The sequence below is a fragment of the Lottia gigantea genome, assembly GCF_000327385.1.
Source record: "Lottia gigantea unplaced genomic scaffold LOTGIsca_3, whole genome shotgun sequence".
NCBI lineage: Eukaryota > Metazoa > Mollusca > Gastropoda > Lottiidae > Lottia > Lottia gigantea.
Genome location: NW_008708986.1, coordinates 420,647 through 447,335, shown reverse-complemented (window position 1 = coordinate 447,335; position 26,689 = coordinate 420,647). Strand labels below are relative to the sequence as shown.

At 32.9% G+C, this 26,689-nt stretch overlaps 3 protein-coding genes across 3 annotated transcripts; all 3 read right to left on the bottom strand.

The window, feature by feature from the left end:
* Positions 1 to 687: 687 nt before the first annotated feature.
* Positions 688 to 2,706, bottom strand: LOTGIDRAFT_104988 (hypothetical protein; the record flags this gene model as incomplete). Its single annotated transcript, XM_009057065.1, has 2 exons — positions 688 to 1,061; positions 1,899 to 2,706. The coding sequence occupies 2 exons, from the start codon at positions 2,704 to 2,706 to the stop codon at positions 688 to 690; spliced, it is 1,182 nt and encodes a 393-aa protein (XP_009055313.1).
* Positions 2,707 to 9,418: 6,712 nt separating this feature from the next.
* LOTGIDRAFT_153129 (hypothetical protein) lies at positions 9,419 to 11,050 on the bottom strand (the record flags this gene model as incomplete). Its single annotated transcript, XM_009057064.1, has 4 exons — positions 9,419 to 9,465; positions 9,547 to 9,711; positions 9,954 to 10,139; positions 10,897 to 11,050. 4 exons carry the CDS (start codon positions 11,048 to 11,050, stop codon positions 9,419 to 9,421), a joined length of 552 nt encoding a protein of 183 aa, XP_009055312.1.
* A 2,587-nt stretch (positions 11,051 to 13,637) lies between these two features.
* On the bottom strand, positions 13,638 to 23,954 carry LOTGIDRAFT_153128 (hypothetical protein; the record flags this gene model as incomplete). Its single annotated transcript, XM_009057063.1, has 5 exons — positions 13,638 to 13,980; positions 14,300 to 14,415; positions 20,777 to 20,851; positions 21,324 to 21,377; positions 23,946 to 23,954. The coding sequence occupies 5 exons, from the start codon at positions 23,952 to 23,954 to the stop codon at positions 13,638 to 13,640; spliced, it is 597 nt and encodes a 198-aa protein (XP_009055311.1).
* Between the last annotated feature and the right edge of the window lie 2,735 nt (positions 23,955 to 26,689).

Here is a 26,689-nt window from a genome sequence, read left to right as displayed (position 1 = left end):
AAATGCCAAGTAGATATTAATGCCCATAAAAGGACAGATCTTATAATGTCAATCATGGAATTAATTAATCTATGCAGATTTCCGAATATTTTCAATGCAGTCAATTTACAATGTAAATCCGTGTAGGTTTTAATCAATAGTATGTATTGTTCTCTCTTCAAAGTCAACACGTGTTTCCTTATCGACAATCTGTTGGTATGTACCAAGTGAAAATACAGTACAAAATGAAGAAAAACTTAATTTGCGACAATAGAGCTCAATAGAGGCTCTATACTTCAATTATGTAACCAAAAGAAAGCATGCAATGGATTCTATTTCAAGTTTTTGCTTATCTTGCAACAGTGATGAGCTTTGTTTTCAGTCTTCGACAATAATCTTAGCTTCAATGGCTAATATATGCTCTAATAGATCATGGTTCTGTACAAGTTTAATAAATATTTCAAATTCCATAAATTCATTGAAGTTTTAAATGCCCAAATGTCCTAATTTTCGTAACAAACTTAACAGAAAACTTTAGTCATAAGAAAAACAACAAACTTGTTAGACATACATTCCAGAGGTTGAAATAATGCATGTACAAAATCAAAAGGCAAGAAGTAACAAAAGTGTACCCTTACTTGATTGAGATACATGCATTAATTGCATAAAACACCTTTACTAAAAATATTACTCATTGACATAATAAATCTAAATCTTAAAATGCTTCTTTTGCTTTCGATGTCGTTGAAGGTCTTTTGGCCAAGCAAAATTCAAACCACAAACGTCGCAGACAAACGGCTTCTCTGAGGCGTGTTTGGTAGTGCGATGGTATTTTAGATCATCACCTCTAAAGAATGAAGCATCACAGAGACCACATTTATATGGTCTCTCACCAGTATGGTAACGTAGATGGCGATCTCGGTTTGGTTTAGCGGTAAAGACCTTTCCACAAAATTCGCAGAGAAATCGGCGATGGAGTATGGCACTATGGGTTTCAAATTGGTTAAAATCTGTAAAAACTTTGCTGCATTCAATACATTGGAAGGACGAATGACATTTGAAAAGCAGACTTGGTGTAAATACTCGTTCAAATCCTGGTGGTCTGATTTGAACCTTCTCTAGTACCATCATATCTCGGTTGTCAGGAGTTTCTCCTCCTTCATTGGGAGGCCCAGAGATGACACTAGAATCTTCTGAACCATTCTCATATGATCCTGGCTCCAGTTTAATCGACGTGTTCCTGTCTGACAGACTGTCATTATTCACACCTGGATTGCTGTCATCGGTACTTGCATAGGTTTTCATGGATTCCCCAAGTGCGAAATCTTGAGGAAAGGGTGCCAGAACCATGCTGGCAAAAGCATCAGGGGTCTTATTTGATAGGCTTTGTTTGTCTGTTGAGCTGAGTGCAGATTTCAGTGAGAGGGGACTGAATCTGCCCATAGGACTTTTCGAACTCTTCGATCGTCCTTGAGATCGGTTTTTCATTGGTATGATGCTAGGAGGTTTCTGTAAGGTTATGTAGGAGTTCTTGAGGATATTGAGGTCACTTTCTGGCTCGTCTGGTTCTGGTGGTGGATGCTCAGTTCTTTGTTCAGCTTCCTCAATTGAATCTTGCCTTGATGTTGGTAATGAATCATTTACTGTATCATCATATGGGCTATCATCCATCATCTGGTCGACTGATTCATGTGTGCTGACAATATGGTCCTCCAAGCTGTCAAGAGTTGGGAAGCCAGTCTGACATTCATTACAATAGTAGTCACTAGATTCGTCTTCTTCAGCTCGATTATGGGTAGCCATATGATCCTTAAGACTTGAAGGATACATAAAACTTTTGGAGCAAATAGTACAGGTATTGTTCTTGAATTGAGCATGAGAGTGTTCATGTCTAACAAACTGGTCGTAGGTTTGCTGACATGATCCGCAAAAACAGCACTGGTAAGATTTGAAAGATTCGTCAACTCTATGAATCTTTAGATGTTCAGAATATTCAAAGGGATCATCATAGGTGTTATTACAGGGTTTGCAGCTATAGGTCTTGTCTTGATGGGTCAGCTGATGCTTTATGTGCATCAACCCATTGACTCCTATAAAGTCACATGTCTCGCATCTGTAATTTTTGAATTCTGGGTGAGTCTTCTTATGTTCAGTGAATTTCTCTGAGCTGCTGAAACCCTCTCCACATCTTGGACAAACATGTTGAAGCTTCATGTTATGTTCTTTAGCCATATGGTTCCTTACACATGACCTATCAGTATACCCTTTCTTGCAGATGTTACATCTGAATGGTTTCTTGAAAGAGTGTCTGAGCTCGTGGCCCTTCAGGTCATCCTTTCTAGTGAATCCTTGGTTGCAGATGGGACATTTGTACGGTTTTACACCGGTATGCAAGCGAATATGGCGTTTAAGGTTATTTCTAGCTGTAAAAGCCCTGAAGCAAATTTTGCAGGTAAAAAGGGTATGTACCCTGAGGTTGTGAGATTCAAAGGCACTGGTATCAGGCAGGACTTGAAAACAGCGTCTACAGACATAACCGTCTGGATGAGTTAAAGCGGCACTCTGAGCATGGATGGTATTAGGAATTCCTGGACGTGAGACGGTTGGAATAGCATCCGGCGTAACATCAGGTAGAGGCAAGGTAGAAAATGGGGAATCATCATCGGGAATTTGAAAGGCACTTTCATCATCATCTTCACATTTGACACCACCTAGTGGAGGAGACATAGATTTATATTCATCAGGGGAACTTGCTAAGCTTGATTCCAAAGGATTTGACTTGGATTTCTTGTCATTAAAACTGGAGTTCAGCCTTCCTCTGGTTGCTGCCAAAAATCCAAGTTTCATGGAGTTCTTGTATGAATAGGAACTATCGTTGAATGAATTATCATCCAAGTCGTCGTCAGTGACAGAAAAGTCTCTAGGTCTTGGACTATCATTGAGAAGCCTTTCTTTGAGCTCACTGGATTTTTTACCACTAAGATCATATGGGTCATAGTTCACAAAATTATCACTTTTATTATTATTTAAAGCCCATAATGTGCTGCCTCCTGAATCAGTTTGTAATTGTTCATGGACTTTAATAATAATGGGATGAGCGTCATTCTCAAAACTGATACACACAATACCATCTACTTCCAGTTTATACTGTGACATAGTTTCTCGACATAATGTTAATATGGACTGCCGTAACAGCTTGGAGATTAATTCACGCTCTGCTACCAACATTTTTATACTCTATGTTTCATTTCTTAGTTGCAATACCTGAAAAGATATAATAGAACAAATTAACAATTGAAAAATGATGCATTAAACTTACATTCAGTTCCACAAAAATTGCTCAATTTGCTCAGCAACTTATTATTAAATGCTTGTGACAATTTTGTGATTTGATGGCGTACTGTGCATGCCAATTGTAAGAGAACTGTTTCCAGTTATATGGGAATACACACTGGTAACAACACTTATTGTGAAAAATATTTTGTATGACTTTCATTAAAACAAGACACTGAAATAGGGTCAATGCAAAGAAGTATCCTTAACCAACATAAAAATAGTTATCAGATGTCAATTATTCTATTTGCCTCCTATTTTGCATTTAATCATTAAGCCATTCATTGAACAGATGCAGATGTTAAATTTTCACTAAACATTGCTTTAGATTTGGCAACTTAAATTCAACGAATATAAAATAACAAACTTATTGAAGCATATAGACAGGCTTGATAAAGTTGATGTACAGTATATTGTTATAAAAACATTATATACAATCACATATGAGTAATAAAGTTTCTGCAAAATTCTACTTTCCCTAGTATTATTGTATTGGTTAGATTACTTTATTTCAGTAGGGTATTTAAGGGGAGTGAATTTTGAAGTGAATATTGAGTCCTCTAAATGCTCAAAAATCAGGCCATCCGTTCTCGGGCCTCTGGCCTCTAGTGGCTTTGGACCTTGTCAAGACTCTTCTTATCTTTGGCCTCCTCCCCCTCCTCAGGCATTTTCTAAATGCATCCCTGCTTGATTTAATTTTTTCCATATTCATTGTTGTTATCAAGACAGGGACAGGCCATACAGTCAGAGAAGATTTTCTGACACCTGATAGAATCAGAAACTTGTCTGACCTGAGTTTCTTTCAAAGGTCTTGTATTGTCTACAATATTCATTTCTTGAAGTCACAGAGCAGGTTTTAATTGCATGTTACCTTACTCTCAACACAATTTTTATCTTTAAAATGAATTTAATATATTTAATGGGAAGTATAGATATAATAAGTGCACAATTTAAGTAAGTTCACCAGAGACAGACACCCAAATGAGATATTCTGATATATGGAATAACTTATTTCAAAAACACAGGTAGGCTTAATCCATAAATCAATGGATTAGCGGTAAAACCATAAAAAGCCATAATACACCTTAGTTTTATCAATATATCAACTTCATTTTCAATTTCAAAATTTTATAAGATTTCAGTACAACTAAACATTTTCCATTGGCAATCAGTAGATTTTTACATGACATTGATTCTTTTTATTGATTACTTCTAACCATCAGGTGCTGTGACATAATGTTGACTTGGAAGAACCTTGATTATATACAATTAAAAACACAAACCACATCAAAATAGTTCAGATTTCTATGCCAATTCGTATGTTATTATTCAGTGAAACATATATTACTGATACTGAAACATAAACTCCTTAGATATTGTTCAGCTGACATATTTGATCGTAAGCAAACATATACTACAATTTTCATTGTGCAAAGAGACAATAAAATTGAACTAAAGGTTGGTAAAATCAAAATAATTTGTCCAGAATGTACAACACTCTGAACACAGATACACCTTTCTTGAAGCAGGGGAATCACATCTGTAAAAGGCTTTGACAAGATATTGTACCCCATAAGGAAAATTCAATTTTATGTTGGAAAAATGGCCTAAATATTGTGAATAAAAGAATGACTAAAAGGAAAAAAACCTAAAAGGAAGTAGGCATTGAGGAGATATTTCCTTACTGGAAAATTTTATATCAAAAACTTCCTCAAAAACAATTATGGTTCAGGAATTATGACCTACTTCATTCAGTTAAAGGGATATATTCATCTAGTTATCTTTCATGCCTGAGAATATAATTAGCTACTCTTTACCCATCCAATTAGCTAGGAGATTGTGGCACAAATGCAGGTAACAACTATTGATGTTGAGTATATGGAACATGTCTCTGATTTTGTTTCTTTGGAAAAAAAAAAGTGTGCAAATTTCTTGTTCAAATTATCTAGGACTGAAGCAATTTTCCTTGCAAAAACTATTATATTTTCATCTGTTTTAAAATCTAACATACCTTAAAAAAACTACAAAGAGAAATTTACAGTAATATTTGTCAAATGTCATAAATTGAATGCAAAAATGCCTCAAGAGAATTTTTTTTCCCTTGTATCCTACTCTTGAATTACACATATGTTTTCTAAAAGCCTATTAAAATTTTTAAAAGGTGTCCACGCTATTTAAGTATATTTTGATATGTGTACTGAGAGAAAAAACATCAGTAACATTATGTTTTAACCTGTTTCAAAAAAACCTGGGATTGTTTCAGCATGCACAATGCTTTATCTTTAAGAGGGCCCATAAGAAAACACTGTGTTGAATACATGTTAGCTATTTTCCAAATGATATTAGTAAGAAGAGCAATGACCTAAATCATATAGGCCAACTTTACATATTACATCATGACTAGAAGAGCACATGGTTAAAACCACTGGGAGAGACAGTGTGTGGATTTCATGACCATGCCATGCGTTATATATTAGTCCAACTTTTTGAAGTCATTAAATTTTTCATGAAATAGTATATGCAGATATTTTTTCTATTGATATGGGCATGAAGCATAGAGCTTTACTGGATAAATAGGTCAACTAACTCAGTTTATGGGTTGACTCTTCACTAATCTTACTAGGAGTTTCTCATGTATCAAATAGTACTGATGGCATTTTCAGGACTTGACATTCTTGATTTATTCCTGAATTAATAGTTACTTTTAGGTCTTAACCTCAAAACTATTAGTCATATATACTTTGTGACTGTTAGTATATATTGGAAGTTATTTTACACCAGCTCTTTACTAACAGAATAAATATTACCAAGTTGGAAAATAGGGTAAATAGATCTAATTATATAGCCAGCCTTTTAAACCATACCACTTAAGCTATGTAACAGGACCAAACCACGTGATCATTTCCTGCCCGCTTGCCTTGCTGGGACATTAGACCTACTAACCATACGTTATCACCAATATACCATAGTTATTTATAGAACTAGCTATACAGTGTTGTGTATAAGCGTAGAATATCCACGTATACTGCCCTCGGAATATAGGTGCACTTAACACAATGTTAGACACGAATTCCCATGAAATACGAAGTCCCGTTAACAAAACATCAAACTTTAAAGCAATAAATACAAAGTTTAACAATGTATCTCATGTTTGCAATTTTCAAAAAGTCGGTAAAAGTATGAGAAGTTAGAGTACAGGTCGGAAATAAAACCCGCGTGCTAGATATAAAGTGGTGTATATATACGGCCATAGCATATACTCCATGGATCAAATTGATTCCGACGAAACAGTTAGTATTGGGGTTCAAATTTCACACCGTGTGCTAGTGAATACAACAGTGAATAACTAGCAATAACTTACCTTTAAAAATCGCCCAGAGTATACATCCTATCACCTCCTCATATCAACTCACTACTGTGAACTGGTATCCGGGAAAACTATCGAAATGAGCGGATGCGGGAACCGGACGCCTTGTGCATTCGCAGCCATTTCCGGGCTCTAACGGTAATCAACACGCGCTAACTGTGCCAAGCGTGCAGACTGAAATTGGAGCAGACGAAGATTATCTCCGAGTCCATATGGTCGGTTTCGGAAAGGATCGGCATTTTTCGGAATGTTTGGCCCACTGACTGATTAAATCATTATGTTATGTAATGAATTATTGTTGTCAGGATTATTTCGTCTGTTTATTATTAATTTTATTGCCTCTTACCACTCGGAATACACACTTCCCTTATTGTTTATTTTCTTCACAAGTTTTAAAGATTATATAACTTTTATGTCGTTAAATTGGAATGCACACTGCCGTGCGTGGACAGCTTAACAAGTGTAGAACTATAAGGCATAATTAATTTCAGCAGCTAATTTCTTACACAATTCAAGAAAACATGCATTTAGATCTTCATCAAACTGCACAAAACGTTATTTTAAATTTTTTAATATTAGTGTATGGCTTTTAACTTTGCAAATCCCATTGCACATAAACAGACTTATTCGTTAAAAATTCAAGATATATTATTATTTATTTATATCAATATATTCTATAGAGAACATTGAGGGTGATGTGAGCCAGTAGCATGAAAACGTGGTTAGGCCTAAACCACCAAAAGAGAAGCCTTCAAACAGGCATCAATGATACCGTTACCTTAGCCTACTTTCTGGACAAATGTGTGAAATGAATATATTTTATGCAAAAAGCAGTGCTGTGGATCTTCGAAAACATTCCTTTACTTGCATAGTCTTGATAGATATATCTTGATAGAATGTGTAGGTATGTGTAAAGTCGTTTTTTTTTTCATATGTGGTGTGTATGTCCTGCTGTTACATACAAGATATAGGTCAAGATTATGTAAGTATGTCTCATGCTGTGCGCATTTGGGGTTACATGGGTAGTCTACTAATGTCATCTGTTGTGAGCAAACGAGTTCCATGACATATATCGATAATCTTTCCTGATAAGAGACCTGGTATGACAACCATCGGCATACTTATAAGAATGTCTTCTTTAATCACTTGAATATTCAGAACCCTTGATAAATTGATTTTCTGCCCTAATTTAGATGAGGTTAGGTACCTGTACTAAATATCGAATATTATTACTATAATGACAGAGACCAAGGCATAATACTAATTATATATCCTACGCTTACATGCAAACAGGGTACATATAAATATCATCTTTTAATATCTCAATCAATTGTAGCCTATTATGACATACGAATGATTACCTCCCCTGGCATGCACGCGTTGTCATAAGGAATGATTTTCAACTTTTGAGGTATAACAGAAACTGTAGCTTATGGTTGGCTAGGTTATAGGTTATTCTCTTGTCAGCCCCCTAAAATCACTGAAAAGGGGAACATATTTAGCTATACTGTACCAGCGTTAATAGACCATTATTACAACATTGGCGGAAACTCATAGCATTAAGTGAAGATTATCTCCCATAAACTGTAGCCTACTTTGGTCACAATATGGCAATTACCTTCCTGTTTTGTGAAAAGGGGAACGTGACTTAACTTACCGGTACACCTAGTTCCATTAGTAATATATCCTCTATTACAACTGCATGTGTATGATCCTTGAGTATTGATACAGAGTTGTTGGCAACCAGCATTCTGAACCAAACATTCGTCAATATCTGAAACACGAAATAATTCAGATGAGATGTAAGTGATAAGGACAAAAATAGTTAGCCAAGATTCATCATGTCGTAGTCACTTCCCATTATTAGGGAAGATTCATAGTCCCTTCGTGTGACATTAAGGAATGGATTGACCAGGACAGATTTCATGCTTTAATACAGAAGCAGCTATCCCTTTCTTGTTGTTGAAGTAGTGCAAATCACAATCAATGAAGGAAAAGGCAACCTACCGACACATTGCTTTTTGTCTGATCCAAGAGTGTAACCAGGTTTGCAAGTACAAGTGTATTTATTGGTCTTTGAGTAAAATACACAATTATGAGCACAGCCTCCATTGTCAACTTCACATGGATCGTTATCTGAAACAGATTCATCGGGGTTATGAAGAGCCCAGGCTTATATCATGCCAAAGTGAAATGCTGAAATGTTTCAAGGGGCGGAACAATTTGACTCGATATGTCAACCAAGAAATACATCATCAATATCATGTAAATAGTGATTATAACAGGATTAACATCATGGATTAAAGGTGGTGGGGGCGGGGTACTTTGCTGATTTGATATGAGATAATCTATACCTAAAATGCATTTTGGCATAATTTCTGCAGTCCATTTTGAATTTTTACAATACAGGTACGCCGCATTTCCATTGAGAAGTCTGTACCCATTGACACAGCTGTATCTTGCTACCATAACATAACGTTTTCGTTTTGTGTTCATGATATATGAAGTAATGACCAGGGAATAAAGAATTTTTGGTGGTTCAATGTGATAATGGAAGCAGCTTTCATCAGACTGATCCACGAATTTCTTGTGAAGCCTTTCCTCTTCAGTGACATTTAATCCAGAATGGTTTTCCAATTCACTTGACCCTAAAAGAATTATAAAGTCATACAGTATAATACATTTCAAAGATAAACATCTTTTGAGGAGAAAATAAGAGTATACTTTTGTCCAAGGCAATTAGCAAACTAAATTATATGGATGCCTATCAATGCACACATTGTCACCTGAAAACAAAACAGAATTTGTCCTGGAATCTGGATGAAATATAATGTATATTGATATAAATTTAGAAATGGCATCCTTACGAGCACAAACAGGAAAGTCACCGACCCATTTGCCTTGTTGACAATATAACACTGGAGACCCAATCAGGTGAAGACCTTGTTCACAGGTTATGCTAGCAACACCTTGGTTCTTATCCATTGTCACAATTCCTTTTCTCGGTGGTAGTAAAAAATTACAATCAGATGCTATAAAGGAGATGAATATACATAATGATTTTTATGATGTCCATAGAATATTGTTCAAGCAAGATAACAGGGTGGAAGATGCAAATGTGGTGTTTGTATTATAAAGATGTTGATCAGCTAGATTAAAATAACAGGTTTCCAGGACTCATGCTGAATCAAATTCATTCTTCATACCATTAGTTATGCGTCTGACAATCTGCAAATCCAAAGAACTTGCTTATGGTGAAAAACCAAGAACTTACAGATACAAACCACAGGATCTATGGTCCAAGCTTTGTTTTTAACATCACACGCACCATGTGTTATACCATGCGGTATAAAACCATCATCACATGTATAGTCTATTAACAAATCATCTCCCCAAATCTCAACTTTACCATGTTTTATTGGTCCAGGATTTTTACATGTTGTCTTCTTTACATTTAAAACTTTGAAAAATATAACGGATGGGAATCAAAATGCTGTAAACAGTCAGTTCTACATGTTGGGTGTTGGCGGTGTGGAAGGAATGACTTTTGGTGGGGGGTTTCAAAACGTAGTCATTGATAGAAGGTCATCATAGAAATATAAAGGTTGATAAGTTTGTAGAATTATCAAGTGAGAACCCATTTCAAACTGAAATTCTCTTTTTTAAAATCAGAGTTACACATTGAACGAAATGTTTTTCAAACAAAAGACGATCTAAGACTATCAGCAGTATCTTGGATAGTGAATATCTTAATATCACAAATGAACGGTAAATTGTGATTCTATAAACATTGTGGTCGGACAGTATAAGTAGCCTATTAATGCTATATATAAAATATGGATGAATAATATTAAATACTGGGGTGTGTATAATAAATAACTCCTTGAACTTTAATAACGGAAATGACATTGTGGCATCCGGTGGAAGCAGGATATATCAGACGTTATTATATGCAATTACGATCTGGAAATTAACTAACGACATGAGGAATGATAGCCCATTATTCAGAAAAATGAATTTAATTGCAAATAGTGAAAATCATCGGTAGATGAAATAATTTTTTTTTCTATTTTAAATGTATCGTAAAATTTTATAATAAGTATCAATATGATTTGATTTTATGAGATATCCTGATATGATTATTCAAACTGGTGTGGTCGACTGTTAGAAATTTGTTAAAACTAGAGCAAAATGAGTTTAAAGATGAAAACACTTACAATCATAGTCGTAATCTTCAAAATCGAATTCAAAATCTTCATAATTTGCATTATCCGCATAATTTTCATTCTCAGCAAATAGCAAATCCAGCTCGTCCGCTTTGTACAACATAAACTGAAATACCAGAAGGCCGATTGCACATTCGCATCTCATTTTTGCACCAAATGTAAAATATTTTAAAAATTTCATCTTTCATGGCCCAAAATAAAATATGTGTTACCATAGCAACTACAAAGCTACTGTCTTGATATCAAGTACTTCCGTGAAAGGACGTTGACACGTTAAGTGCTCTAAAGTCTGGGCCTTTTTTGGTTCGGAATGATTGCGCTGGGTTTTACACTGATATAGGCTATCGTCTTGTGCATGGTAATCTAAGGTCAACCTTAACAGTTAGAAATTAGGAAAGAGTAATAGTGCTAACTTATTCAACTTTCCATCATTTGTGAGAGCGTGGTCTTTAGAGCCATTAACTTTTCTACAAATCAAATTTATCTTTGGTTTACGAACAGTTCAAGTGGAAAACTTATTGTTGTATGACGGCTATATTTTAAGAGTTACTTCCCATATATCATATCTTCATAGCTTCACCCACTACCGCACATCATTACAGTCATACAAAATGGTAGACAATAAGCTACATTGAATATTTCCAATTTTTCTGTTCAATGATTAGCTCTGAAATGGAAGGTGTTGGTAACATAAAAACAGAGGTCCTTTGAAATTTATGAAGGACATGTAGGTTGTGAGCAATTAGTTTATTACACTGCACTACACATTACCGGTACACCTCTGTTTGGACACTGAGGATAGGGTAGGGTATAAGGGTAGTTAAATATTCAACTCCAGTGTAATATGAAGTCAATTTAATGCAGAGATAGAATAAGATAACAGAAACTCAACAAAACAACATCAGATTGACGAGTTAATTAAATAACTTTTAAGTTTTTCATTATTTTTCTTCACTAGGCATATAATTTACAACAATGTTTCAACAAATTACATCACATGATAATTTGATAGTAACGAGAGGGATGTCAAGGTTTTACAGCATATAATTCTTTAAAACTTCTGTACTTTAGTAGTGTAAATATATGTAAGCACCAGGTTGATTCAAATCATCTTTACATGCAGTGAACTTAAATTTTGGGTAGAACAAATGGTTTTTGAAACGAAAAGTCACACTTATATTCTGTTCATTAGTAACCTACTTATGCTACCTGTTCTTGTTAATATGTTATCTTGCTAGACTATTCTGGGAAAATCAAGAATTTTAATTTATCCTTTCGTGCATAATTCTATTTATGAAGTTTTACCATGACCAAATGCAAAGTGCTTTGAAATTATTTTTGTCCTAAATTACTCAAAATAGTATTTTATTTGAAAACAGAGTAACATGGTTGAAATAATAATATAATGATAAAAAGGTTTTACAAATATAGTAGTATCTGTTAAAATCTATCTTAAAAATCATCCAAAGGATTTGACTAAAAAAAAAAATCAAAAAGTAGACAAGTTTTCTGTCATTAATCAAACCTTACATAAAATTTTATGTAAGAATGAACTTCACTCCACAAAAAAAAATTTTTTTAAAAAATAAATTGTAAAATGTACAAAAAAATGAGTGTGAATTATTCCCATGGATAATACAAAATATTTCAAACAAATAAAACATTATAATTGACTCTGATCAAGTTTTGGGATATTTGAACTCAAACATTATTATTTATATAGATTTTTTTGTCCTGCAAGTCTTTTTGTTTACAAAATTAAAGCTTGGTGATTTAAAATGCAGATTTATGGTGGTACCAGTAAAAGAGTGTACTTATTCAAAAATATTTCTTTTCCTTGACTAGAAAACATTCGAAGCCACAGCAAATTCAATTTGAAAAATCCATTTTGAAAAATTTGAAATGGCAAAATTCAAGTAGGCGGCTATTCAATAGATAGAACAATAAATAAGAAGTCAAGACATAATAAATATAAGATATAACATACTATGGAATGTATAATGAATTAATATTTACAACAAATGTAGTTTCTCCACTACTGATGGAATTTAAAATTGCACCAAACTTTACTCTCAAATGATATGTTGATTTCAATTTCATTTTATGACCATCTTATTTGGGAACAACATCATAAACACAAAGATTTAACCTTATTGGTTTCAAAATCACTCTTAATAATCCATTTGAATTCAAATTTATAAAGATAAAAGGGACAGGCAAATCCACTGGCATTGATTAACAAAATCCAAATCGAAATTATGTGGATTTTAGTGAAATATGTGTTAGCCAATTTTATTTTAAGCAAATGGAATGTTTTTATACTTAATTTCAATGGAAAATAACAAATGTTTTATGTTAGGTTATTGAGGCTCAAAGATATAATTTATAACATATTGAAATAAATTAGGAGAATTATCCCACAAATTCTGACCAGGGATCATATCAAATGATAAATATCTTTTTTAGTATACAACAGAATGTAAATATGTCATTACATACAAAATAGCAGAGTGTGTCTTTTTAATCATTTAAATCCAACAAAAACCTTAACATGCATAATGCATCAAATAACAACACATTTCTTTCAGCTTTCCTTGATCACTATGCCATTACACACTGCTGTTTTCTGCCATCTCAGCACACCATCTCAAAAGAGAAACTATAAATGGACAAGGCCATTCCTAGAACCATAAAGGTTGAACAAGTGAGAAACTAAACTATGAGATCAGACGTCAAAGAGATGTATAAAGATGTGTCTGGTAGAGCTCGGAATCTAGAGGTCCCAGATTAGACATGGCTTGCTGATTGGTAAAATTTGAAAAACAACCATAAACAGTTTCACGTAATTCAGACTTCATACTTTTAACAATTTCATGTTTTAGATAGTCCAGTTCATGTTTTGAAAATTGTCCACAATATTTGGAACTGGTGTTTGGACTAGATCTACTGTGTGGTATTCTTGGACTGGCTCCTGGAGATATAAACTGAAAGGAACCAAACGGGTCTTTCCTCAAAGAATCCATATTTCCTGTCAATAAAGCATGTTCTTTCTTCCGATCTTCTCTCAATTCATACCTGAAATATAAAAGTAATCCTCAGTGAAAGATATAAAGTGTTCAATAATAACTTCATGGATTCAAAAGCATGTATGTTTGTCAATTTGTTTCATGACCAACCAGCCTAGCTGAGTAATTTTGGTATTTGTCAATCATGAAAACTTGAATATATAAGTATAATTTGATGGAATTAGAAAAGTCTAGGGTAAAACAGAAATAGAAAGCAGTGTAGAATGGTCAACTGTGTTTAATTGAATCATCACCTTTTAGAGCATGGAAAATACTCTAAACAAAACGCATAATTTAAAAATTTTATTTTTTGAAGAAATAAGAGTTACCTGAGACTAGAAATATCTTGTTTAATTTCTAATAAATCATCTTCATTAACTCCATCTTGTCTGGCTTGTTTTTTATATTGATGTATCAATCTACTGACTAATCTCCTCATTACATCCTGTCAAATACAAAACAAATAGATACTAAATTATTACATCCTTTTGTCAAATAAAGTACAAATAGATACTAAATCATTACATCCTGTCAAATACAATACAGTTAGATACCTAATTATTACATCCTGTCAAATACAGTACAAATAGATACCTAATTATTACATCCTGTCAAATACAATACAAATAGATACTAAATTATTAAATCCTGTCAAATAAAGTACAAATAGATACTAAATTATTACATCCTGTCAAATACAATACAGTTAGATACCTAATTATTACATCCTGTCAAATACAACACAGTTAGATACCTAATTATTACATCTTTTCAAATACAGTACAAATAGACACTAAATTATTACATCCTGTCAAATACAATACAGTAAGATACCTAATCATTACATCCTGTTAAATACAATACAGTTAGATACCTAATTATTACATCCTGTCAAATACGATACAATGAATACCTAATTATTTTTAAGTAGAGTTGAAGGAACCACAGACTTCTGATTGTAAATTGGAACGGTGCAAATTGATGCTATCGGTGTCCCTGATATACATAAAATTTTAAGAAAACCTCTCTACATTCCTTTTTAGGCTTGTTACTGGTGATTTATTTGATTACGGGTTGGTGAGTATTTAAACAGAAGACTGTTTTCATTTATTCAAACCATAGTCTGATTCTGCTAAAATATATTGATCGGCCGTGAAAGAGATAGCTAATCTATCAATCAGTGATTAAAGTGATCAGTACTAATCCTCTTAAAAGCCTTGATTTAGTAAATAGCACGTATCTATTACCATTATCGTATCAAATTTATTTCAGGAGGGTTCCTCTGTTATTCTACATACAATTGAAAACTAAGTTGTATTCCAATGAATTTTCTAGAAGAGAATTACTGGAAATAATCTCTCTATAGATTTGGCAAATATATATGTGGTCCAATTGATTTCATTCAAATATGGCAGAGTACCATTTGATGCTCAAGATTAATAATAGTACATTTAAGACATCAATTCTCTCTTTGGAAGCAGTCACCCTTGTTGGCCCTTCTGAGACAGGACAGACAGGAATGAAATAAAGTCTGAAGGACTGAAGACAATGCTGTATAAAACTTAGTTTAAAATGATATTTTCAAAATCTGTTTAAGAAAACAGTGAAGAAGTGAATGTGTGGTAATATGGTACTGTTTACCTATTGATAGATCTCGATAGACCTAGATACAACTTGGAGACTAAATTACACATTAACTTTATTATGCCTAAATGTTTTTCAATAATATAGTGTCTGGTTAATCAGAGACAAAAATCTTCTTTTAACCAGACTGGCTATGATTAATTCAAAGCTCTAGAATGAAGTCACCAACTTAAGATTTAAGATTCACTTTTAGGAAATTTAAGTGGTTATCAACTCAATTAGTCTATATTTTTCCAGGTGGCTGTAGATAACTTTGGGTTTTGGAAATTTCGAAAAGTCTAGAAATTGGGTTTCTTGAGTTCTTTAGGCCACTAAGAGTCAACAAGTTCCATTTTCCTGTATAGGTAAAAGTTATTTTCAAAATAAAAGATAGCTTGCCAGGCAAGGTAACATACGCCCACTGGCAGCAGTCAGAAATGATTAAACAGTCTTTAGTGACTACAGGGTTGCACAATATAGCTAATAGAGTGAAACGTCAAGTCAGACACGATATTTCGGTGAAATATTTTCCGATCATCGCGAAAATCGATAGGGATCATCTTCATAATGACATTGACATACAAAATAAAAATCAAAAGAATCTGCAAAGAATTGTGGCCTGTAGAGTGAGCACGAGTTGCACAATATAGCTAATAGAGTAAAACGTCAGGTCAGACACGATATTTCGGTGAAAAATTATCCGATCATCACGAAAATCAATAGGGATCATCTTCATAATGACATTGACATACAAAATAAAAATCAAAAGAATCTGTAAAAAATTGTAGCCTGTAGAGTGAGCACGAGTTGCACAATATAGCTAATAGAGAAAAACGTCAAGTCAGACACGATATTTCGGTGAAAAATTATCCGATCATCACTAAAATAAATAGGGATCATCTTCATAATGACATTGACACACAAAATAAAAATCAAAAGAATCTGTAAAAAATTGTAGCCTGTAGAGTGAGCACGAGTTGCACAATATAGCTAATAGAGAAAAACGTCAAGTCAGACACGATATTTCGGTGAAAAATTATCCGATCATCACGAAAATCAATAGGGATCATCTTCATAATGACATTGACACACAAAATAAAAATCAAAAGAATCTGTAAAAAATTGTAGCCTGTAGAGTGAGCACGAGTTGCACAATATAGCTAATAGAGAAAAACGTCAAGTCAGACACGATATTTCGGTGAAAAATTATCCGATCATCACGAAAATCAATAGGGATCATCTTCATAATGACATTGACACACAAAATAAAAATCAAAAGAATCTGTAAAAAATTGTAGCCTGTAGAGTGAGCACGAGTTGCACAATATAGCTAATAGAGAAAAACGTCAAGTCAGACACGATGTTTCGGTGAAAAATTATCCGATCATCACGAAAATCAATAGGGATCATCTTCATAATGACATTGACACACAAAATAAAAATCAAAAGAATCTGTAAAAAATTGTAGCCTGTAGAGTGAGCACGAGTTGCACAATATAGCTAATAGAGAAAAACGTCAAGTCAGACACGATGTTTCGGTGAAAAATTATCCGATCATCACGAAAATCAATAGGGATCATCTTCATAATGACATTGACACACAAAATAAAAATCAAAAGAATCCATAAAGAACTGTAGCCTGTAGAGTGAGCACGAGCCAAATGTGAACCGACGGGGTGATTACAATATACGCCCATCTTACGTGTGGGCGTATAAAAAGATGGTGGAAAAGATCTGCTGAATATTATATCCTTCAGAAATATGTTTTTTCTTCATTTCCTTTGTAAAACATTAAATCTTTGTTAGGTTCTGTAGTCCATCTTTAATCATGGACTAAACCTGATCTGTCTGGTCTCCATAGCTATAAATATTTCACTTCATCAGCCAAAATAAACACTGCATAAATGGAGTCCTGATAGAGTTTCAATTCCACCTAGACAAATTTCACCGCAGCTTATCTAAATAATTGGTTGTCTGCTTTTCTCTCTTAAAATATGACACTTATTTTCTATTTATTTATAGGAAAGTTATCATGTGAAGGTGCTCCTAGGAAAGATATATTCTTCATTTTCCATATAGAAATACTTTCATTTAACCTTTTTAAAATATTCAATTCAAATTATATAATGTTTGGTCTACTGAATACTCAGATTTTGTTATGTCTGATGAGCCTTTTGTTGCCTCAAACGAAATAATGTCCACTTGGTCAATCTCTTACTAAATGTACATATCAGTATCTTGGGCTTTTCATATCTACCGGTAGGCAAATCTTAGCCCAAATAAGATATTATTTTACAATACTAAATAATACTAAAACATGATAAACTAATCCCACTGGAAAAAATTGACAAATCACTGCCACTTCCATGTTACAACCATTCTAAATTCAAATCACAGCAGATATTAAGATTGTTGTGATTGTCTATTGTCAACATGGATTCCTATAATATCATTAGTTTATTTCCACCAAGACATTCCTAGGTTAGGTTTTAACTTGAGTGAGAATAATATTTTAAGGATGGTTGCTAATTGATATGGCTGACTGATTCACAGACAGTGATATTTTAAATTTGATAAAATACTATAATTTTGTTAGTTCATGTCTTAAAAATCCATTAGTAGTGAATCTATATACTATCCAGAGGAAAACTTCCACCTGGTTTAAAGCTCCTGAGCAGAATTCAGAATTGGATGTCCCTAAAGATCTCACTCTTTTAGAACACATGATTCCTCTCTGTGGCTTGGTTTGTCAGCATGTAACATGTAATATTATCATCTTGATTCCCTTTAACCATTTCAAGAATCAGCCAGTGGCGTTTTTACGGGATTGAGCACTAAAATACCTTGTTAACTTGCCCCACTTGACAATTCTGTTGCCACTCCTCCACCCTCCTCACCTTATGATTCATAGAAACACCACTAGTATCAATGCAATGCAAATATCTTAAAGGGACTTAAAGAAGGTTTTCTGTAGAGAAGTGAAACGTGTTTCCAATACTTAACAGAAAGGATAAAAAACCTCTTACAAATTCTTTTATAAAATTCTAAAACATACCCTAAAATGATAAATCACAAGAGACTTTGCCATTTAGAATTGTGTCAAGTCAAGTCTGGTTAAAGAATAGAGTATTTAGTATGAATTACAGTGATTCGTATCATCCCAGTATCAAATACCAGTATTTAAATCTAGATGAATATAGACTAGACTTAGAAACATATTGATATCAGTACAATACATCCATCATTGACAGTATATAGAATAGTCCTAAATACTGTTATAACTCGGCAGACAAATTACTTCATCTCATGTGGGAAAATCAAAGATATGTTTTTCCTCTATTACTCACAGCTGTTGAAATGATAAACATTTTCAAGGAAATACCAAGGTCAAATTTTATTTTTCAAGGAGACGAGATAGATTCCAACTTTACAAACAATCTACACAACTTTTTTTTTTACAATTTTTGAGAAACGTTAATCATTGTCAAGATTGAAATCTTTTAACAAGTTTTTCCCACAAAAAATTCTTTAAATCTTCATTATTCACTTTGAACCAACAGTAGATTTCCAAACTAAATGGTATGTCTTGACAGAGCCTTTTATGGAGATGACTTGGTTGGCTTGCCTCCATGTCTGACAAATCAACAGCCGTATTCTATAGTTCAAATTAAATAATTTCATTACCCAATAAAATTAAACCTGGGTATTGAAAATCAAGATTTCTTTTCAAATTCAGACTTGACTATCAATTTGTAAATGAATTCATCAATGAATAGCTCATTCTGAGATTGTCAATTGGAAAATGAAGATTTACTTATGTCAGACAGGTTATAGCAGGTCTAGCAGACCTCAATGCCTCTCTGTTCTTTAATGAGCCGGGAGAAAAGGAGCTAATACCTCCTATAGGACAGCTTGACCCAAATAAATTATCACTGTACGAAAGCAATAAGTTAACATAATAACTTCTAGACAAAAATAAATCTCTCATTGACATACATAGAAAAAAATATCAATCAAACAACACCTCCTTAAGATTCACCTGATGGTATTTCTTTTTGGAAAAGTCCACTACTATACAATTTTATCTCTCCATTTTGCCATGATTTGAAACAGATTTTGATTAACTGAATTGTCTTGCAATACACCATGCATGAAAAATTTCAATGGATTTTCACTGATTTACTACATAAAGTAGACAATTGTGATGTTTATCGGGTGAGAAAATCAGAAAACCATTGTAAAACTAATCACTACCCCACGTTACCAACAGCCATGCAACTACCCTCATGATGTTTCCCCTACTGAGCAATCAGGCTTTGTTACTTTTTCAACTAAACTGCAAATCTTTAAAAAACTACTGTGGAATTGCCCTACTACTAAACAAGTTAAGAGGTATTTAATGACCAATCAAACAACCCTTCTGAAAGTCCCTTTCTGAGAAACAACTCCCTAAAAATTTTCCACACCAAATAATCCAGAGATTGAATAAGAATTATGAGAAATATAAATTGGCCTCAATTTTAAGCTCTCTATCAATAAACGGACATATTGGATGTAGAAGTCAGATTGTGATGACAAGTAATGTTGATTTATTCAGGATTACGGTAAACCTATTGATTTTTAACTTAATGCCAGCAGGAAGATGAGAGAGATTTAGAAGTGAACGATCAACAGAAGGGGAAATTGTTAGTGAAATTTCAATAAATTGAAGGATGTGACTAGCCATATCAACTGTTTTCAAACAAATCTTATTTTACTATTGATTAACACTTTGATAACAAGTGGTTGAAAATCTTATTGATGAATAGAAAAATTTCTAGAGCACAAGTACAATCAATTTTGGCACTGGATAGTCTATCTGGACAAGGGTGTCCACAACCAAAGTTTATTTTTCAATCTTCACCTTTTCAACCCTTTACAAACTTAAAGATTTGAGCTTCATAATAATGGCAGGTATCAGACTTGAACTATCTCTATTGAGTGTCCAGACAAAAAAAAAAAAAAAAAAAACAGATCTGTGGTGAAAATATATTTTATAGGCTGATACATCAACTTTTGTGCACTAAAGGCACATCATGGCATTGGAAATTCTGATAAATGCTGCCCACAAAAAGTTGCTTTCCAGTCTGATGATTGTCTCTGTTGGATTTTCATCATGCTTGGTATTTGTTATTGGGTCTTACCTGATATTGTAGGGAATCCTTTCTACCTGTATACTGTGGTTGTCTATTCTGTATATCACCATTAAATGTTGGTCTCTACAAAATTAAGTAAAATTGAACATGAAATGCTTCAATTTTAACACTTTATGAAGTTATATGTAAGCACCATATTTCTAAAAAACTTTTGCACTATTGAGAAGAATAATGTGAAGAGACAATTATTGTAAGACTTATTGCTGAAAATAGTCCACAAGAAACTTAGGCAGATGACATTATATACTCCCTCAGAACACTTGCATTCTTCCTTTGTCTAGTTTAATGAGTTTGGTGCAATTCTGACAACAGTGGACAAATAAGATCAAATACATTTAGTGCCTTCTATTCAGTATAAAATATATATTATAATAGTTTGTTAGTGTATAAAGAATCCACTATGCAGAAATAAAAGAAAGAAGTGAAGATATAGTTAACATGCAAGAAAAACAGAAAAACTGTACTAAAAACATGTAATGTGCAATCCTTTAACATTATTGTGCGAACACAACATTCTAGTTCTGAAACAACTTACAAACTGTGTTTCATTTGAATCATGTTCTATTTGTAAATCACCACTAGAATCTGTCTGCAAACCAAAATAAAATTAAATTTAAACAAAATCTTTCAACTAGGGCATGCTAGGCATTAAATAAATTAAATAAAGCAACTGCTAATATTTTACCCACTTAATCATAGGACATTTGCTTTTGGCTTATCCAGTAAAAGTCTTTGCACTTATAACTGGAGAATATAAGAAAATCTAGCACATGTCTTTGCACTTATTACTGGAGAATTTAAGAAACTCTAGTACATGTCTTTGCACTTATTATTGGAGAATCTAAGAAACTCTAGTACATTTCTCTGTACTTATTATTGGAGAACCGAAGAAACTTTAGTACATATCTTTGCACTTTTTATTGGAGAATTTAAGAAACTCTAGTACATGTCTCTGTACTTATTATTGGAGAATCTAAGAAACTCTGGTACATATCTTTGCACTTATTACTGGAGAATTTAAGAAACTCTAGTACATGTCTCAGTACTTATTATTGGAGAATCTAAGAAACTCTGGTACATATCTTTGCAATTATTACTGGAGAATTTAAGAAACTCTAGTACATGTCTCTGTACTTATTATTGGAGAATCTAAGAAACTCTGGTACATATCTTTGCAATTATTACTGGAGAATTTAAGAAACTCTAGTACATGTCTCTGTACTTATTATAATCTAAGAAACTCTGGTACATATCTTTGCAATTATTACTGGAGAATTTAAGAAACTCTAGTACATGTCTCTGTACTTATTATTGGAGAACCGGAGAAACTCTAGTACATATCTCTGTACTTATTATTGGAGAACCGAAGAAACTTTAGTACATATCTTTGCACTTTTTATTGGAGAATTTAAGAAACTCTAGTACATGTCTCTGTACTTATTATTGGAGAATCTAAGAAACTCTGGTACATATCTTTGCACTTATTACTGGAGAATTTAAGAAACTCTAGTACATGTCTCAGTACTTATTATTGGAGAATCTAAGAAACTCTGGTACATATCTTTGCAATTATTACTGGAGAATTTAAGAAACTCTAGTACATGTCTCTGTACTTATTATTGGAGAACTGAAGAAACTTTAGTAAATATCTTTGCACTTATTATTGGAGAATCTAAGACAATTCTAGTGCATATTTTGCACTAATTTTTATTTTACCCAGGGAGCTCTAATACATGTTTTTGTACTTAATATTGTGGTAGATAACCTCTATTCCAAACTAACTGAGGCTCTGCTATCAGTGTTACGGCTAATATCTTTATGACTGATGACCAATAGTGGCTTGATGCCCCCAAAAGAATGATAACTGTCAGATAAACCTAATCAAATGATCATATTATCTGTCAAGTTTCCATCCATTATTAAACAAATTTCAAAAATAACATGGATTTTATGTAAGCTGGTTCAATGCACATAACTACTGTAATTGTAAAGGAGTTTGAAACTATTGGGTTTTGAGAAAACATAGAATATGCAGGAAAAGATCTTACCCATTCTTATTAACAGATTCAGAAAAAGTTCTATTATATTGTCCAAAACTTTTCTGTCAAAATTGTAATTGTTGCCATAAAGAATTGTTTTAAGATCAAGACAATATTTGTTTACAGTTTGGCTCTTGTCATGGAATTCCACAGGATTTTTTACAACTTCAAATAATCTGGATGTGTAGTCAGTGCACATTTGTCAACTTTTAATTGTGTCTGGGGTGCCTCCAGATGCCTTCTGCAGAGGAAGTAAAGTTTGCTGTGTTGAAGTGATGACATTATCAGTACCTGAAATTCATATGGCTGACCTTAAGGCTAGGTCAATATAATTGATTTTGGACCAGCTGATAAAGCATGTCATCTTTCAATCAAACATGCTGGATATTATCCAATCACTTTTCTTTTTTTCTAAAATTTGCTCAGTGTGCTGGGCTTCACAATTTTTTTTTTTTTAACAGATTTCTGTATGAGAAAATTGCTGCCATAAAAAGAAACATTACTGGTACAACAACCATACAGCTCATGATACCAATTGCATATTTAGTGTTTCAACAAAACTGGTAAAAGGAAATAACCAAATTTGATCCATCGATTAAATTGTGAATCAACCTTTATTCAAAGAAATTTCAGACGCTCTTAAATTCCCATAAAAAATATTCCTGATTTCCAACATCAATGGAATATTTTATGGGTTTCTAGTTGACATTCAGATATACTGTACAGACTTTAATGAAGTAGTTTTAAAATAGACATCCACAGCTCAAGTTTATCATTACTTTGTTGATTTCATCGAGATTTTACTCTCAGTTGTTAGCAGAAGTGATAGATTTGGAAAAATCCATTTAAATGAATTTAGAAAAGGATTGAAAGATTAAACATCTTGTGTTTACCATGTCGATTTCAATTCCACTTTAGTCTTTTAAATATCACTTTCAAGGTTATAAATCTTTCCAAGTTCTCTTTATTTTCAATTTTAATTCAATATTTATTACAAAAACTCACCTTCTTGAAATTATAAAAAGTTTTGACAGATGAGAGATCGCTTTTTCAGTGATCAGCTGCAATTATGCTTAAAAAGATTAAGTGAATTCCAAAATCAGACTAGCGTCTCCCACCTTGTACATAATTACTTTTATCATAGCCTCTACAAGTTATCTTTATTATGTTGAAATGATATAAAAAACCGAGAATTAGGGCCTAATTCAATTAAGGTAAAGTAGACAGAGATATTAAAGATGTTCCATGGGATTGATCGTTTTAAGGCCTCTGTGTTCTACTTTATATGGAGATAGGTCCAATCAGTAAGTGGGAATATTAATGGAAGAGTCAAGTTGCCAAAATATTTCACTTTATACGAGTATATTTATATTCCATCACTGGAAGTGCATACCATTATTGACAATGGTCTATGATGTCAATAAGATCAGTAGGCCTGCTTATTTCCAGTGTAAAAGCAATTGATAGGTTGAATTTACAGTTGAAAACAATATTCCGTTATGTTCTTATTCAGTCTCTGTAAGTGCATAAATATCACTGAGAGACAATAATGATGCTGTCAATGATGGAATAGAAAGCTATCAATATCTAAACGAGGAATATATTGATGAATAAAGAGACCCAGGGGAATAAACGATAACTGATTAGGTTGTTGAGGTAATCAGGCATACTTTGATACCATTATTTTAAAACCGTATAAACGCTAACTAACTCATCATTATAAGTACATTATGAGAAATTTTCTCACCTAAATTGAACAGAATAAAGAATTTTTTTTATTTATATTGATCAGTTTTATTCCTTACAATTAGTGATCATTGTTAAAGTCATTTGAAAGAGGATTTCTAGTCTAGTGCTTCCATTTGCACCATTCTAATCCTAAAAAACCTCTTTGCAATTCCTTCAGGCCGGCGCACTACAGCAATTGGGGTACCTCTAACAATGAAGTGGCAGAGGAGAAAACTTGCCATATTTATACTTCTTTCTTCTTTGTTGATGGTCTACTCACTTTGGGAGATCGAGGCAGCTAGCTCGTGGAAACCGCCATGTTGAAGTGGGTAATTCAATTAATTGATTTAGACTAGATCACTACAAATTATCAGGAGCGCCTTTAAATAACTCATCTTTTTGGTAGTTTGTCTGGTACTAGAGATTACTCTCATTCAAGAAACTAAGAGGACATAGGTATCTATTACAATAATGATATTTGGTGGACAGACAAAAGCCCCCTTGCAATTTTGCACCAGAACAAAAGCCCCTATGGACCAAGTATTTTATGAGAATATTTTCAATATTAAACCTGGCAGTTCAAAAGGTTTAGATTAAGAGCCTGGTGAACTACCTTATATCATGTTTACAGATTAGTAACCTATGATTACCTTCATCATGACTTCACTTTGTTACTAACTCACTCTTGTTATTGTCTTTTATCTCTTATGTTCCTTAATACTCCTATTATCCCTAGTTAGTATAAACCTTGTTAGGTTTTATTATTTCCTTAATACTCCTATTATCCCTAGTTAGTATAAACCTTGTTAGGTTTTATTATTTCCTTAATACTCCTATTATTCCTAGTTAGTATATATCTTGTTATGTTTTATTATTTCCTTAATACTCCTATTATTCCTAGTTAGTATATACCTTGTTAGGTTTTATTATTTCCTTAATACTCCTATTAGTTAATATATCTTGTTAGGTTTTATTCATTCCTTAATACCCCTATTATCCCTAGTTAGTATATATCTTGTTATGTTTTATTATTTCCTTAATACTCCTATTATTCCTAGTTAGTATATATCTTGTTAGGTTTTATTCATTCCTTAATACCCCTATTATTCCTAGTTAGTATATATCTTGTTATGTTTTATTATTTCCTTAATACCCCTATTATCCCTAGTTAGTATATATCTTGTTAGGTTTTATTATTTCCTTAATACCTCTATTATCCCTAGTTAGTATATATCTTGTTATGTTTTATTCTTTCCTTAATACTCCTATTATCCCTAGTTAGTATATACCTTGTTATGTTTTATTCTTTCCTTAATACTCCTATTATCCCTAGCTAGTATATATCTTGTTATGTTTTATTCTTTCCTTAATACTCCTATTATCCCTAGTTAGTATATATCTTGTTATGTTTTACTCTTCCTTAATACTCCTATTATCCCTAGCTAGTATATAACTTGTTATGTTTTATTCTTTCCTTAATACTCCTATTATCCCTAGTTAGTATATATCTTGTTAGGTTTCATTCTGTCCTTAATACCCCTATTATCCCTAGTTAGTATATATCTTGTTATGTTTTATTCTTTCCTTAATACTCCTATTATCCCTAGCTAGTATATATCTTGTTAGGTTTCATTCTTTCCTTAATACCCCTATTATCCCTAGCTAGTATATATCTTGTTAGGTTTCATTCTTTCCTTAATACCCCTATTATCCCTAGTAAGTATATATCTTGTTATGTTTCATTCTTTCCTTATTACCCCTATTATTCCTAGCTAGTATATATCTTGTTAGGTTTCATTCTTTCCTTAATACCCCTATTATCCCTAGTTAGTATATATCTTGTTAGGTTTCATTCTTTCCTTATTACCCCTATTATTCCTAGTTAGTATATATCTTGTTAGGTTTCATTCTTTCCTTATTACCCCTATTATCCCTAGTTAGTATATAACTTGTTATGTTTTATTCTTTCCTTAATACCCCTATTATCCCTAGTAAGTATATATCTTGTTAGGTTTTATTCTTTCCTTAATACCCCTATTATCCCTAGCTAGTATATATCTTGTTAGCTTTTATTCTTTCCCTAATACCCCTAATATCCCCAGTTAGTATATATCTTGTGAGGTTTTATTCTTTC